The 15,139-nt window shown below is 36.6% G+C and overlaps 1 protein-coding gene across 3 annotated transcripts in view; it reads right to left on the bottom strand.

Moving 5' to 3' along the window:
* Positions 1 to 15,139, bottom strand: part of NVL (nuclear VCP like) — a 135,573-nt gene that overhangs the window by 43,346 nt on the left and 77,088 nt on the right. For all 3 annotated transcript variants that reach the window (XM_081299339.1, XM_081299340.1, XM_081299338.1), the window contains one exon: positions 2,630 to 2,736. In XM_081299339.1, coding sequence (XP_081155465.1) covers positions 2,630 to 2,736 — 107 coding nt within the window. The remainder of the gene's footprint in view (positions 1 to 2,629; positions 2,737 to 15,139) is intronic.

Raw genomic sequence — 15,139 nt, 5'->3', positions numbered from 1 at the left:
CTTGTGAAATTGCTGTTGTGAGTACTAGATTTATTTAAATATTAAGCTAAGATTATGACTGCTGGACATAATATAAGTGTTACAAAACTGGCCACAGACATATATACACACAACAAAAACTGCAGTGGTGGAAGGGAAGATAAGAATGTTGTTAATTACCTTTTTAACTGATTTGTCTAAAATAAAATCTGTACTTCAAAAATAATAACTTGGGCTGGGGTTGTGGCTCAGTGGCAGAGCGCTTGCCTCACACATGTGCGGTGCTGGGTTCGATCTTCAGCACCACATTAAAAAAATAAATAAACAAAATAAAGATATTGTGTCCATCTGTAACAATAATAATAACAATAATAATAATGACTTCCTCTGCTTTCTCAGTTTTCTAATCTTTTTTTCCTTTTAACTCTCAGAGCAATGTTAGGAAAGAAAACCTTTTATAACAAAGAAACATTTATAAGAAGTTAATCTCTTTCAATTTGTTCTTTTAATTCTCAAATAAAATTAACTTTCTTTAAATAATGTATTACGTTTATCCCCCCTTTTTCATTCACTCTATCACCTACCAACCCTACTGCATAGAGAGGTTTGCAATGTCTGCACTAAATGTCAATATACATCATTTGGCCATAGTACAATCTGGGATGACTTGCCTCCTCCTTTTTATTTTGTGTCCAATTCGTATTAGTTTTTTTTTTTTTTTTTTAAACAGAAAAATCAATTCTGTATAGGCATCTTTTTTCTTTTTTGGGATCCTGAGGATTGAACTCAGGGGCACTCAATCACTGAGCCATTTTATTTAGAGACAGGGTCTCATTAGTTGCTTAGCACCTCGTTTCTGTTGAGGCATTTTGAACTTGCAATCCTCCTGCCTCAGTCTCCCCAGGCACTGGTGTGTGCCACCTTGCCTACTTCTGTACAGGCATCTTAAAAGCTGGAAAACATATATAGCAACAGTTTTTTACTGGATGTGTTTATACTTACATTTGGGTCAAAAGTCAAGCCACTGTAATTTATGATTAAAATAATTCTTAAATATTGTACAGAGAAAAACTTTGGAGGATATTGCTCCCCAACTTACTAAAAAATATTATATTCTGCTAAAAATATTGTGAGTAAAAATGCATGTTATTTAATTTGAAAAATCACTGAGGAAATAGGATATGGTAGGTCCAAATAAGTCATTGATACCTATAATTCTGAGGGAAACTTGGGGAGGATGTGGGAAAATTGTACTCTCATTCATTGTTTGTGAGTCTGCAAATTAGTAAAACCGCTTTGGGAATCAGTATGAATTCTACTAGGAATGGAACTACCATGTGACCCAGCTATCGCATTTATTGGTATTTATCCAAAAGAACTAAAATCAGCATTCTATAGGGATACATGCAGGGCTGGGGATGTGGCTCAATTGGTAGCGCGCTCGCCTGGCATGCGTGCAGCCTGGGTTCCATCCTCAACACCACATACAAATAAAGATGTTGTGTCTGCTGAAAACTAAAAAATAAATATTAAAATTCTCTCTCTCTCTCTTAAAAAAAATTCCTTATGATAGGGATACATGCAGGCCAATGTTTATAACAGCACATTTCACAATAGCCAAGTTATGGAACAAGTATAGGAGCCTGTCAACAGATGAATAGATGAAGAAATTATGGTATTTACTCAGCAATAAAGAAGAATGAAACATATAATTTGCAGGTGAATGGGTAGAACTGGTACAGCACATCTTGCTAAGGAAAATAAGCCAGACTCAAAAGGCAAAGACCCAAAAGTTTTCTCTCATATGCAGAAAGTGGAGAGAAGTAAGGATTTTAAAAATCAAAAAAACTCATGAAAATGGGAGAACAGTGGAACAGAGGAAGGGGACTGAGGAAAGGGGTACGGATGAGAAAGGAAAGAAACCGTAGAATAAAATTATAGTATGTGCAGGTATGAATAACAGTTACAATGAATTTAACTTTTACATAACTTTAATACACAAATTAATAAAATGATAAATACATAGAAGACAGAGCAGAGGAAGGATATCTAGGGGAGGGAAAAGGGGAAGAACTAGGGATTGAATTGGAACAAACTAAGTTATATGTGGTTATAAATATGTCAAAATGAACCCGCTATTTTGTATAACTATAATACATTAATACAATTTTTTTAAGTTGAAATACATAAATGTGGAGGACAAAATTCAACATGGTGTTATCAAAACTGAATTTTTCTCTGGATGTTTACTTTGGACCTACATCTATTTAGTTTTCGGCTCCAAATGTTTCTATTCCATTTCAAACATGAACTAATGTTAATTCTTCTAAAAGTAACAATCACACATCTAAAAGAATGGAAAATGTGATTTCAGTGATTTGTCTAATATATTAATTGAACAATATCTCCAAATATCCCTCTGCTTTTTCAGTTTTCTAATCTATTTAAGTTGCCTTCACTTTAAGCAAATAAAAATAAAAATGGAGAGGATTTTCAATGATAAAATAAAAGTTCATCTTCCTTTTTGGGAGATCTAGACTGGACAAATATTTAGAGTAAAGAAAGTATTCAGGCATCCTGAATTAATACCCATTGTAACTATAGTTATTGAGAGAAACACATCCAAAAATATTCCATTTCCTTTACTCACTTTTGTGATAGTTTTTAAGATGGCAAGACGGTCTGCTGGGGGTGGCAAACCCACAAAGAGTGTTTTGTCCAGCCGACCTGGGCGCAGAATGGCAGGGTCGATGATATCTGGAGAAGGGAGAACAAGTCTTAAATAAATGAAACAGAATAGATTTTTTTAAAAATTGAAGAGTCCATCCCACCTTCTAGCCCCAAACCTGCTCTTTCTCCAGGATTCCCAATCACACATAATGCACCCCCACCCCAAAACACCAGACTGGTTTCTCCCCTTCCCTCTAAACAGGTACAAGTTCCATCAAGTCTGTCTCTGATTACCTTAACCATCAGTTCAAGAAAACATAAGCCCTTAACTGATCCAGCTTGTAAACCTCCCCTTATAATGCTGCCAAGGTTATCTGCCTAAAACACAAGTCCATTCTTTCAACTCCTGTGTCTTCCTGCAAAATGGATGCTACATTTCTAACCATGGCAGGAAAGCCCTTAGGACCTCACCATCTTTCTTTCTAGTTTGATTTCTCCCAGCCCCCAAAACACTAGTTATCAGATGTCTTGCTGTTCCCTAAAAGATCCAGAAGCTTCAAGCCTCCTTCTCTGTGCTCTCAGCACTGTCTTCCTCTGAAATGCCCTCCCCAATTCATATCCATTGTAGTTCTCAAAGGACACTGCCGTCTTTCCTGAGTCTCCTCAAAGAAAGTCTCCTGCCTTCTTTTGTGCTTGGTCTCTGGGTGCCAGCAGCACTGTAAGCCTCACACCCATGCCTGACAGGAGGCTCCTTATGAGCATTCCTGACTTCTCTACAGAGTCTCCATTTTTTAGCTAAATCATTTCCAACAGTTAATTTAAGCGTGAAATTGAGAGCTCTTATAAGACACAAAGGTAAGACCACTGTTCATATACAAACCTAACTAGAAATAATGAAATTCATGTTTCTAATAAATATATTGCAACTTAAACAATATTTTCCTCCTCCACAAAGAGGCACAAATTAGTCCTCTTTGTAGCTGACATTCCATCTGTTAGTATTACTGTTGAACCACCAAATGGAAACTATATCTTTATTCAATGCTTTTATGAATATTCAACTACTGTTGGAATTTCTCTTGGGATGGCAAAATGTACCATTTGAAAATAAGTTAAAATGTGTGTGTGTGTGTGTGTGTGTGTGTACACAAACCTGCCTAGTGGTCATCTTGTCTATATTATAGAAGTTCTTAAACATTTTGGTCTCAGCATCCCTTTGCATTCTTAAAAATTACTGAGGTTCCCTTCCTAAGCTTTCTTAGCTACCCTTACCATTCCTAGGTATGTATCTCAAGAGAAATTAAACCAAATTAAACCAAAAACTTGCACATGAATATTCATAGCAGTATTATTCATAATGTCCATCAATTGGTAAATAAAAAAACTTGTATAACTATAAAATGAATTATTATCTGGAAATAAAAAGGGATGACATACTGAGACATTCTATAGCATGGATGAACCTTGAGAATCTTATATTAAGTAAAAGAACAGACAAAAAAGCCCTCATTATATGACTTCTTTTATGTAAAATGTATAGAATAGGCAAATTTATAGATATAGTAAGTTAGTGGTTATCCAAAACTGAACATGAGGTAAGGAGAATGAATGCTAAGAAGTATAAGATTTCTTTTTAAGAATGGAAATATTTCTAAAATTAAATTGTGATGGCTGCATAACTCTGCAAATATACTAAAAATCATTAGAATGCAGGCCTAAAATGGGTAAAATTTTTAAAAACCTAAACAAAGATGGAAAACAGAATGAGGTATCTTCTTATGATTGATTAAACAATTTTGAGTCTACTACATACCAGCTTACCTACAAATCAGGGCCCAAGTTAATTTTTAAAAAAGTAGTGCTCTGTCAAAGGGCAAGGTATACAGGCCTGACCACAGCATGTGTTCAACTGCCTCCAAGAAGCATTCAACCTTGATACAAGACCAGTCAGACTAGAAGTGAGGGAACAGGTCTGTTTAACTTAGACCTTAAGTGTCTAAATATCTTACTGTAAGAAAATAAACAGCTTCTTTGTTAGTCCTCTATTCTTTTATCTGCTAAATAATTATTTAAGGCTTAGAATGAACAAAAGACTCTGAACCAGAAAGTCTCAAATATAAAAGTGCAGACCTAATTCTTGTCCAGATGGAAGCTTATTTGCTTGTTTATTTTTTCAGCTGTGCCGTATCTAGAGGGCAGAAACTTTTTTCTGCTACAGGTAGGAAACAGACACTATCAAGTAGAAGAGAATGTTAAGAAGCTGGTTTGGCTATATGGGTTTCAAAGTCTACATACTCTGCGGAGGAGTATCTTTTTAATTTTTTTTTAAACAAGTTACACAGTGCACTGAGTGAGAACAGGTAATTCTCCTACTGAGAATTAGGAGGGCTGGCATTTGAAGAAAGAAATACAAGTGTGCAGAATAGACTCAAACTAGGGTATCTGTGGCCTAGCAGTACAAGGAGCTGCATCTTCTCTAGCTAAGTACAGGCAGCTGGTTTAACTGCAGCTAATACCACACATGAGAAGAGGGTTCAGAATAATCCGAGATGGAACAGTGGATAGTACTTTCAAAAAAGTAATAGCTGAGGGATTGGGATTATGGATCAGTGGTAGAGTGCTTCCCTAGCATGTGTGAGGCTTTGGGTTCAATTCTCAGCACCATATAATAATAAATAAATATAGATCCAAGATGGTGGGCCAAGAGAGGCAGCATTCCATGTCACTCCATGACCTAGGACTCACGTAGTGAGAATACTGCTTCTCTGTAGTGATATTCCTGCTCCTGGGAAGGAATCACGATTACTGTGCCCGTCCAGGGCTCCAGGCCTCAGTGTCAGGATACTACTCCCATGCATGACACCTGGCAGCTTCCCACATGCAGGAACTCTAGCTGCCACTCTCTTGTGGACCCCCATCTACCAACATGGGGATCCCCTGGTCGCTGCCATCTTGGGACGCTGCAGCAGCAGATAGTCCCTTACACAGAGTAGCCTGCCTACACCAGGGAACTTCACACAGGCTCTGAAGTAAGCTGACAGCCACATACTGCAAGCCAGAGCTCGTCTCTGACCTCCTTGTCCAATGCCATCACTCGGCTCCCCCCACTGACCCGACACCCAAACAATGAAAGCAGGCGCCTCCATCTTGGGTCACCTTCATCACTTTCAGTGGGAGCAAATCCCAACTTGGAACTCTGGCTGGCCAGGTACTCAGTTTCTAACTACCCCCTCTCCCCAGCACCCGCTACCCTGGCACAGTGACACCCTGGTTACCTTCACCATCCTGAGGGCAGAGATACTATCTAACAACAGATGACCCCACCTATTAGATAAGAAGGAAAGCAGGAAAGATACTGATCTCCAACTAAAACAATCCCTAACCTTTCGTCCTTCAAGTTCTTTTTTTCCTCTCCCTCTCTATTCTCCAGCACTCACATCCATATGTGAAACCAAGTACTTTGCATGAATTAGGATTTTGAAGACTGGGACTTCTGAATAGTATATTACACTTGTGTTATATATTCTTTTTTAAAAAATTTTTTTCCCAGCAATTTCTACTATTTTAACATTTTTTATTTTTCTTTATATTTGTTTTATGTACTCTACTGTCTTCCCACTTACTTGTCTACACAAAATTACTTTCTCTCCCTTCTCCTGCTACTAACCTTCCTTGTTAGATTTCTCTTCCACACTTCCTAAGAAGTGTGAAATACAGATCCAAGATCGTGGGCCTCGTACCTCCTCAGCATATCATCCTACTCCTCACCTCTGGTTCTTTGTCCACCATTAGAAACTGTAAACACTTTTATAAACCTACTGAGTATATTGTAGATAATAACTGAATTCACCATTTCTGTACATTTTAACCAAACTATAAACGTCTTAACAGCAAACATTTGTTTTTAGGGTGTATATTGGTTATACTGGAAATCTGTTACCATTGTCCTTCACCTCAAAGGAGAGGTATTAGATCCCTACAGGGGCACTATAAGACTCGGATCCACAGTGCTAGAAGGGAAGACACACAAGCAATATGAAAAGACAAGGGAAGAGAGTGCCCCAAATATATCAAGATATCACATTATTAGAATCCATGGCCAGCACAGCAGAAGAAATGACAGAGAAGGAGTTCAGGATATACATGATTAAAATGTTCTGTGAATTAAAGAATGATACAAGAGAGCAACTACAGGCAGCAAAAGATCATTTTGACAGAGCTACATAAACAAATAAAGGAAGCAAAAGATTACTTCAATAGAGAGACAGAGGTTCTAAAAAAACAAAAACAAACAGAAATCCTTGAAATGAAAGAAATAATAAACCAAATTAAAAGTTCAATTGAAAGCATCACAGACAGATTAAACCACTTGGAAGAAAGGACCTCAGACAATGAAGACAAAATATATAATCTTGAAAAGAATGTAGCCCACACAGTGAAGATGGTAAGAAACCATGAGCAAAACATTCAAGAAATATGGGATAGCATAAAAACTCTAAAGTTAAGAGTTACTGGGAAAAAGGAAAGCATAGAATTCCAAACTAAATGAATGAGCAATCTACTCAACGAAATAATATCAGAAAAGTTTCCAAACACGAAGAATGAATTGGAAAACCAAATTCAGGAGGGTAACAGGGTGCCAAATGTACAAAATCACAACAGATCCACACCAAGACACATAATAAAAATGGCTAACATACAGAATAAAGAGAGAATATTAAAAGCCATGAGAGAAAGGAATCAGATTACATGTAGAGGGAAATCAATTAGATGTGCAGATTTTTCAACCCAGACCCTGAAAGCTGGAAGATACTGGATCAATACATATCAAGCTCTGAAAGAAAACAGATGCCAACCAAGTATCTTATGTCCAGCAAACTTAAACTTTAGATTTGATGATGAAATTAAAAAAACTTCCACAAATTTGATCATGAAGTAAAAAAACCTTCCACGATAAGCAAAAGTTAAAAGAATTTATAACTCAAAAGCTTGCACTACACAACATCCTCAGCAAAATACTCCATAAAGAGGAATTGAAAAACAACAATGAAAATCAGCAAAGGGAGGTATTACAGTAAAGGAAAAACTACTAATGAAAGGAGAAACCAAGTTAGTTTAATGCAAAAAATAAACAAAAATGCTGGGAATAAAAATCATGTTTCAATAATAACCCTGAATGTTAATGGCCTAAACTCACCAATCAAAAGATACACACAGGCAGATTGGATAAAAACAAAAACAAACAAAAAAAACCCAGACCCAACAATATGCTGCCTCCAAGAGACTCAACTCATAGAAAAAGACATCCACAGACTGAAGGTAAAAGTTTGGGAAAAATCAAAACACTCATATGGGCTTAGGAAGCAAGCCGGGGTTTCTATCCTCATATCAAACAAAGTAGACTTCAAGCCAAAGTTAATCAAAAGGGATAAAGAAGGATATTTCATACTGCTTAACGGAACCATTCATCAATAAGACATATCAATGAAAAATTTATATGCCCCAAACAATGGAGCACCTACGTTCATCAAACTCTTCTCAAGTTCAAGAGTCAAATAGACTACAACACAACAATTCTGGGTGACTTTAACACACTTCTGTCACCACTGGATAGATCATCCAAACAAAAGCTGAACAAAGAAATTACAGAACTCAATAATACAATCAACAGGGCTGGGGTTGTAGCTCAGTGGTAGAGCACTTGCCTTGCATGTGTGAAGAAGGACTGGGTTCGATTCCCAGCAACACATAAAAGTAAATAAATTAAATAAAGGTATCGTGTCCATCTACAACTAAAAAAAATTTAAGAAAAAAAAACTAATACAATCAATAACATAGACTTAATTGACATATATAGAATATTTTATCCTTCAATTAATGAATTCACTTTCTTCTCACAGCACGTGGATCCTTCTCTAAAATAGACCATATATTATGCCACAAAGCAACTCTTAGCAAATATAAAAAAGTAGAGATACTACCCTGTATTCTATCAGATCATAATGGAATAAAATTAGAAATCAATGATAAAAAAAAAATAAAAGCTACTCCAAAACCTGGAGACTAAACAATACAGTACTGAATGAACAACGGGTTGGAAAAGACATTATGGAGGAGATTAAAAATTCTTAGAGGTTAGAGAGAACACAGAGAGTATGTATTGAAATCTCTGGGGCACTATGAAGGCAGTACTACCAGGAAAGTTTACTGCATGGAGTTCATTCCTTAAAAGAAGAAAAAGTCAACAAATAAATGACTTAACATTATATCTAAAACCCCTAGGAAAAAAAGAACAAATTAACACCAAAAGTAGAAGACAAGAAATAATTGAAATCAGAGCTGAAATCAATGAAATTGAAACAAAAGAAGTAATTGAAAAAATTGACAGAACAAAAAGTTGGTTCTTTGAAAAAATGAATAAAATTGACAAACCCTTAGTCATGCTAACATAGAGAAGAAAACCCAAACTACTAACATGTGATAAAAAAGGAAATATCACAACAGACCCTACAGAAATACAGAAGATAATTAGAAATTATTTTGAAAACTTGTACTCCAATAAAATGGAAAATATCGAAGGCATTGACAAATTTCTAGAGTCATAGGACTTGCCCAAATTGAATCTGGATGATATACACAATTTAAACAGATCAATTTCAAGCAATGAAATAGAAGATGCCATCAGAAGCCTACCAACCAAGAAAAGCCCAGGACCAGATGGATACATAGCCAAGTTTGACAAGACCTTTAAAGAACTAATACTAACACTCTACAATTTATTTCAGGAAATGGAAAAAGAGGGAGCACTTCCAAACTCATTCTATGAGGCCAATATCACCCTGATTCCAAAACCAGGAAGAAGAAACCACATCAAAGAAAGAAAACTTCAGACCAATATCTCTAATGAACACAGATGTAAAACTTCGCAATAAAATTCTGGCAAATGAAACACAATTAGATTAGGCCCCTACTTCCTTAATAAGACTCCTAAAGCACAGAATTAATAAATGCGATGGGTTCAAACTAAAAGCTTCTTTTCAGCAAAAGAAACAAGCAGTGAGGTGAATAGAGAGCCTACAGCTTGGGAGCAAATTTTTACAACTTGCACTTCAGATAAAGCACTAATCTCTAGGGTATATAACGAACTCAAAAAGCTATAACACCAAAAAATCAAATAACCCAATCAATAAATGATTCAAGAAACTGAACACTTCTCAAAAGAGGGTATACAATCAATCAACAAATATATTTTAAAAAAAAATGTTCATCTCTAGCAATTAGAGAAATGTAAATTAAAACTACTCTAAGATTGGGGCTGGGGATGTGGCTCAAGCGGTAGCGAGCTCGCCTGGCATGCGTGTGGACCGGGTTCGATCCTCAGCACCACATACAAATAAAGATGTTGTGTCCACCGAAAACTGAAAAATAAATATTAAAAAAAAAAAAACTACTCTAAGATATCATCTCACTCCAGTCAGAATGGCAGCTATTAAGAATACAAACAACAATAAGTGTTGGCAAGAATGTGGGGAAAAAGGCACAGTCCTACACTACTGATAGGACTGCAATTTGGCACAGCCAATAAAGAAAGGAGTATGGAGATTCCTTGGAAAACTGAGAATGGAACCACCTTTACCCACCTATCCTATCCCACTCCTTGGTCTATACCCAAGGACTTAAAAACAGCATACTACAGGGACACAGCCACATCAATTCACAATTGCTGAACAGTAGAACCAATTCAAATGTCCTTCAGTAGATGAATGGATAAAGACAATGTGGTACATATACACAATGAAATACTACTCAGCAATAAAAGAGAATAAACTCATGGCATTTGCAGGTAAATGGATGGAGTTACAGAAGATAATGCTAGGGGCCAGGGTTATGGCTCAGTGGTAGAGCACTTGCCTAGCATGCGTGAGGCACTGGGTTCGATCCCTAGCACCACATGAAAATAAACAAATCAAATGAAGGTTTTGTGTCCATCTACAACTAAAAAAAAAATTTTAAAAAAGAGAAGATAATGCTAAATGAAGTTAGCCAATCCCAAAAATCCAAAGGCCAAATATTTTCTCTGATATAAGGAGGCTGATTAATAGTGGGGTTGGGAGGCGGAGTATGAGAAGATTAGGTGAACTCTAGATAGAGCAAAGGGGTGGGAAGGGAAGGGACATGGGGGTAGAAAAGATGGTGGAGGGGGAGACTCGGAGTCCCCGGGAGAGAAAGGAGGCGCTCCAGCCCCTTGCGACAGCACGGGAGACGAGTCCCGGAGCGCAAGGCGGGCGGAGGCTGCAGCCCACGGCGCAGGCAAGAGATTTCTCTTGGATTTGGCTACAGTTTTATAGATCTTCTGCACTGTGCAGAGGCACAGCATCAAATAAATTTATAGGAGTAAACAGTAACTCAGCGGTCAAACAGAACAAGAAGCAACATGAGCAGCTTCAAGAAACAAGGAAGAAAAGGAGTACAAACAATGCAGGACAGCCTAAATATTCAGGAGGACCTAGAGTCATCAGAAAAATGGTCATAAAAAGAACTCAAGGAATACCTTAGACAGATGGAATGGAACCTTAAAGAGGATACGAGACAGCAAATTCAAGCAGCGAAAGAACACATTGAGAATGAATTACATAAACAGATAAAAGAAGAAGTTAAGCATCTTTATCAGGAGATAGAGATTATAAAAAAGAACCAAACAATAATCTTAGAAATGAAGGAAATTATAAACCAAATTAAAATCTCAAATGAGAGTATCACTAATAGAGTGGAGCAAGTAGAAGCCAGAACGTCAGATAATGAAGACAAAATATATCATCTTGAAAAGAGTCTAGCCAACTCAGATAGGCTGGTTAAAAATCACGAGAGAAACATCCAAGAGATATGTGATAACATAAAAAAACCAAATTTAAGAGTCATCAGGATAGAGGAAGGGATAGAGATTCAAACCAAGGAAATGAGTAACCTACTAAATGAAATAATTACAGAAAACTTTCCAGAAATAAAAAAGGAAACAGATATACAAATTGTAGATGCATACAGGACACCGAGCACACAAAATCACAGTAGACCAACACCAAGACACATTGTTATGAAGATATCCAATATACAGAACAAAGGGAAAATATTAAAAGCTACAAGAGAAAGGAGGCAGATTACATTCAGGCGTAAACCAATAAGTTTAACAACGGATTTTTCATCACAGACGCTGAAAGCGAGAAGATCCTGGAACAACGTATTTCAAACACTGAAAGACAATGGATGCCAACCAAGAATTCTGTATCCAGCAAAATTAAGCTTCAGGTACGACAACGAAATAAAAATCTTTCACGATAAACAAAAGCTAAAAGAATTTGCAGCCAGAAAACCACCACTGCAAAGCATCTTGAGCAAAACACTACACGAGGAAGAAATGAAAAACAATAACCAAAGCCAACAGTGGGAAGTACCTCAGTAAAGACAGATGGAGGGGGGAAAGCTAATCATGGAGAAACAAACTAAATTAAAAAAAAAAGAGAGATAAATAATCAAACATGGCTGGAAATACAAACCATATATCAATAGTAACTCTAAACGTTAATGGTTTAAACACTCCAATAAAACGACATAGGCTGGTAACATGGATTAAAAAAACAAATCCAACAATATGCTGCCTCCAGGAGACACATCTGACTGGAAAAGACATACACAGGCTGAAGGTGAAAGGCTGGGAAAAAATAGACCACGCAGACGGTCCTCGCAAGCAAGCAGGAGTAGCCATCCTCATATCGAATTAAATCGACTTCAAGACTAAGTTAATCCAAAGGGATAAGGAAGGAAATTATATACTGTTAAAAGGAACCATTCACCAACAAGATATAACAATTATCAATATTTATGCACCAAATAATGGTGCTGCAAAGTTCATAAAACAAATACTCCTCAAGTTCAAGAATCAAATAGACCACAACACAATAATTATGGGTGACTTCAACACACCTCTCTCACCATTGGACAGATCCTCCAAACAAAAGTTGAATAAAGAAACTATAGAACTCAATATCACAATCAATAACCTAGACTTAACTGAGATATATAGAATATATCAACCATCATCAAGTGGATATACTTTTTTCTCAGCAGCACATGGATCCTTCTCAAAAATAGACCATATATTATGCCATAGGGCAACCCTCAGCAAATATAAAGGGGTGGAGATAATACCATGCATTTTATCTGATCATAATGGAATGAAACTGGAAATCAATGATAAAAGAAGGAAGGGTAAATCCAATATGACATGGAAAATGAACAATATATTACTGAATGATCAAAAGGTTACAGAAGACATAAAGGAGGAAATCAAAAACTTCTTAGAGATAAATGAAAATACAGACACAACTTATCGGAATCTATGGGACACAATGAAAGCAGTTTTAAGAGGGAAATTCATCGCCTGGAGGTCATTCCTCAAAAAAAGGAAAAACCAACAAATAAATGAGCTCACACTTCATCTCAAAGCCCTAGAAAAGGAAGGGCAAAACAACAGCAAATGCAGCAGAAGGCAAGAAATAATTAAAATCAGAGCGGAAATCAACGAAATTGAAACAAAAGAAACTACTGAAAAAATTAACAAAACTAAAAGTTGGTTCTTCAAAAAAATAAACAAGATTGACAGACCCTTAGCCATGCTAAAGAAGAGAAGAAGAGAGACAACTCAAATTACTAACATACGGGATGAAAAAGGCAATATCACAACAGATGCAACAGAAATACAGAAGACAATTAATGAACCTAGATGCAAAAATCCTCAATAAAATTCTGGCGAATCGGATACAAAGGCACATCAAAAAAATTGTGCACCATTATCAAGTAGGATTCATCCCTGGGATGCAAGGATGGTTCAATATATGGAAATCAATAAATTTTATTCACCACATCAATAGACTTAAAGATAAGAACCATATGATCATCTCGATAGATGCAGAAAAAGCATTCGACAAAGTACAGCATCCCTTTATGTTCAAAACATTAGAAAAACTAGGGATAACAGGAACTTACCTTGACATTGTAAAAGCTATCTATGCTAAACCTCAGGCTAGCATCATTCTGAATGGAGAAAAATTGAAGGCATTCCCTCTAAAATCTGGAACAAGACAGGGATGCCCTCTATCACCGCTTCTATTCAATATAGTTCTCGAAACACTGGCCAGAGCAATTAGACAAACGAGAGAAATTAAAGGCATAAAAATTGGAAAAGAAGAACTTAAATTATCACTTGTTGCGGGCGACATGATTCTATACCTAGAAGATCCAAAAGGGTCTACAAAAAAACTACTAGAACTAATAAATGAATTCAGCAAAGTGGCAGGATATAAAATCAACACACATAAATCAAAGGCATTTCTGTATATTAGCGACAAAACTTCTGAATCGGAAATGAGGAAAAACACTCCATTCACAATATCCTCAAAAAAAATAAAATACTTGGGAATCAACCTAACAAAAGAGGTGAAAGATTTATACAATGAAAACTACAGAACCCTAAAGAGAGAAGTAGAAGAAGATCTTAGAAGATGGAAAAATATTCCCTGTTCATGGATAGGCAGAACTAACATCATCAAAATGGCGATATTACCAAAAGTTCTCTATAGGTTTAATGCAATGCCAATCAAAATCCCAACGGTATTGCTTGTAGAAATAGATAAAGCAATCATGAAATTCATATGGAAAACTAAAAGACCCAGAATAGCAAAAGCAATTCTAAACAGGAAGTGTGAATCAGGCGGTATAGTGATACCAGATTTCAAACTATATTACAGAGCAATAGTAACAAAAACAGCATGGTACTGGTACCAAAACAGGCGGGTGAACCAATGGTACAGAATAGAGGACACAGAGACTAATCCACAAAGTTACAACTATCTTATATTTGATAAAGGGGCTAAAAGCATGGTGTTGGGAAAACTGGAAATCCATATGCAACAAAATGAAGCTGAATCCCCTCCTCTCACCATGCACAAAGGTTAACTCAAAATGGATCAAGGACCTTGATATCAAATCAGAGACTCTGCGTCTGATAGAAGAAAAAGTTGGCTCCGATCTACATATTGTGGGGTCTGGCTCCAAATTCCTTAATAGGACACCCATAGCACAAGAGTTAATAGCAAGAATCAACAAATGGGACTTACTTAAACTAAAAAGTTTTTTCACAGCAAGAGAAACAATAAGAGAGGTAGATAGGGAGCCCACATCCTGGGAACAAATTTTTACTCCTCACACTTCAGATAGAGCCCTAATATCCAGAGTATACAAAGAACTCAAAAAATTAGACAATAAGACAACAAATAACCCAATCAACAAATGGGCCAAGGACCTGAACAGACACTTCTCAGAGGAAGACATACAATCAAACAACGAGTACATGAAAAAATGCTCACCATCTCTAGCAGTCAGAGAAATGCAAATCAAAACCACCCTAAGATACCATCTCACTCCAGTAAGATTGGCA

The sequence above is a fragment of the Spermophilus citellus genome (genome assembly GCF_964194105.1).
Source record: "Spermophilus citellus genome assembly, chromosome: 6".
Classification (NCBI taxonomy): Eukaryota; Metazoa; Chordata; class Mammalia; order Rodentia; family Sciuridae; genus Spermophilus; species Spermophilus citellus.
This window is presented reverse-complemented; position numbering and strand designations above follow the sequence as displayed.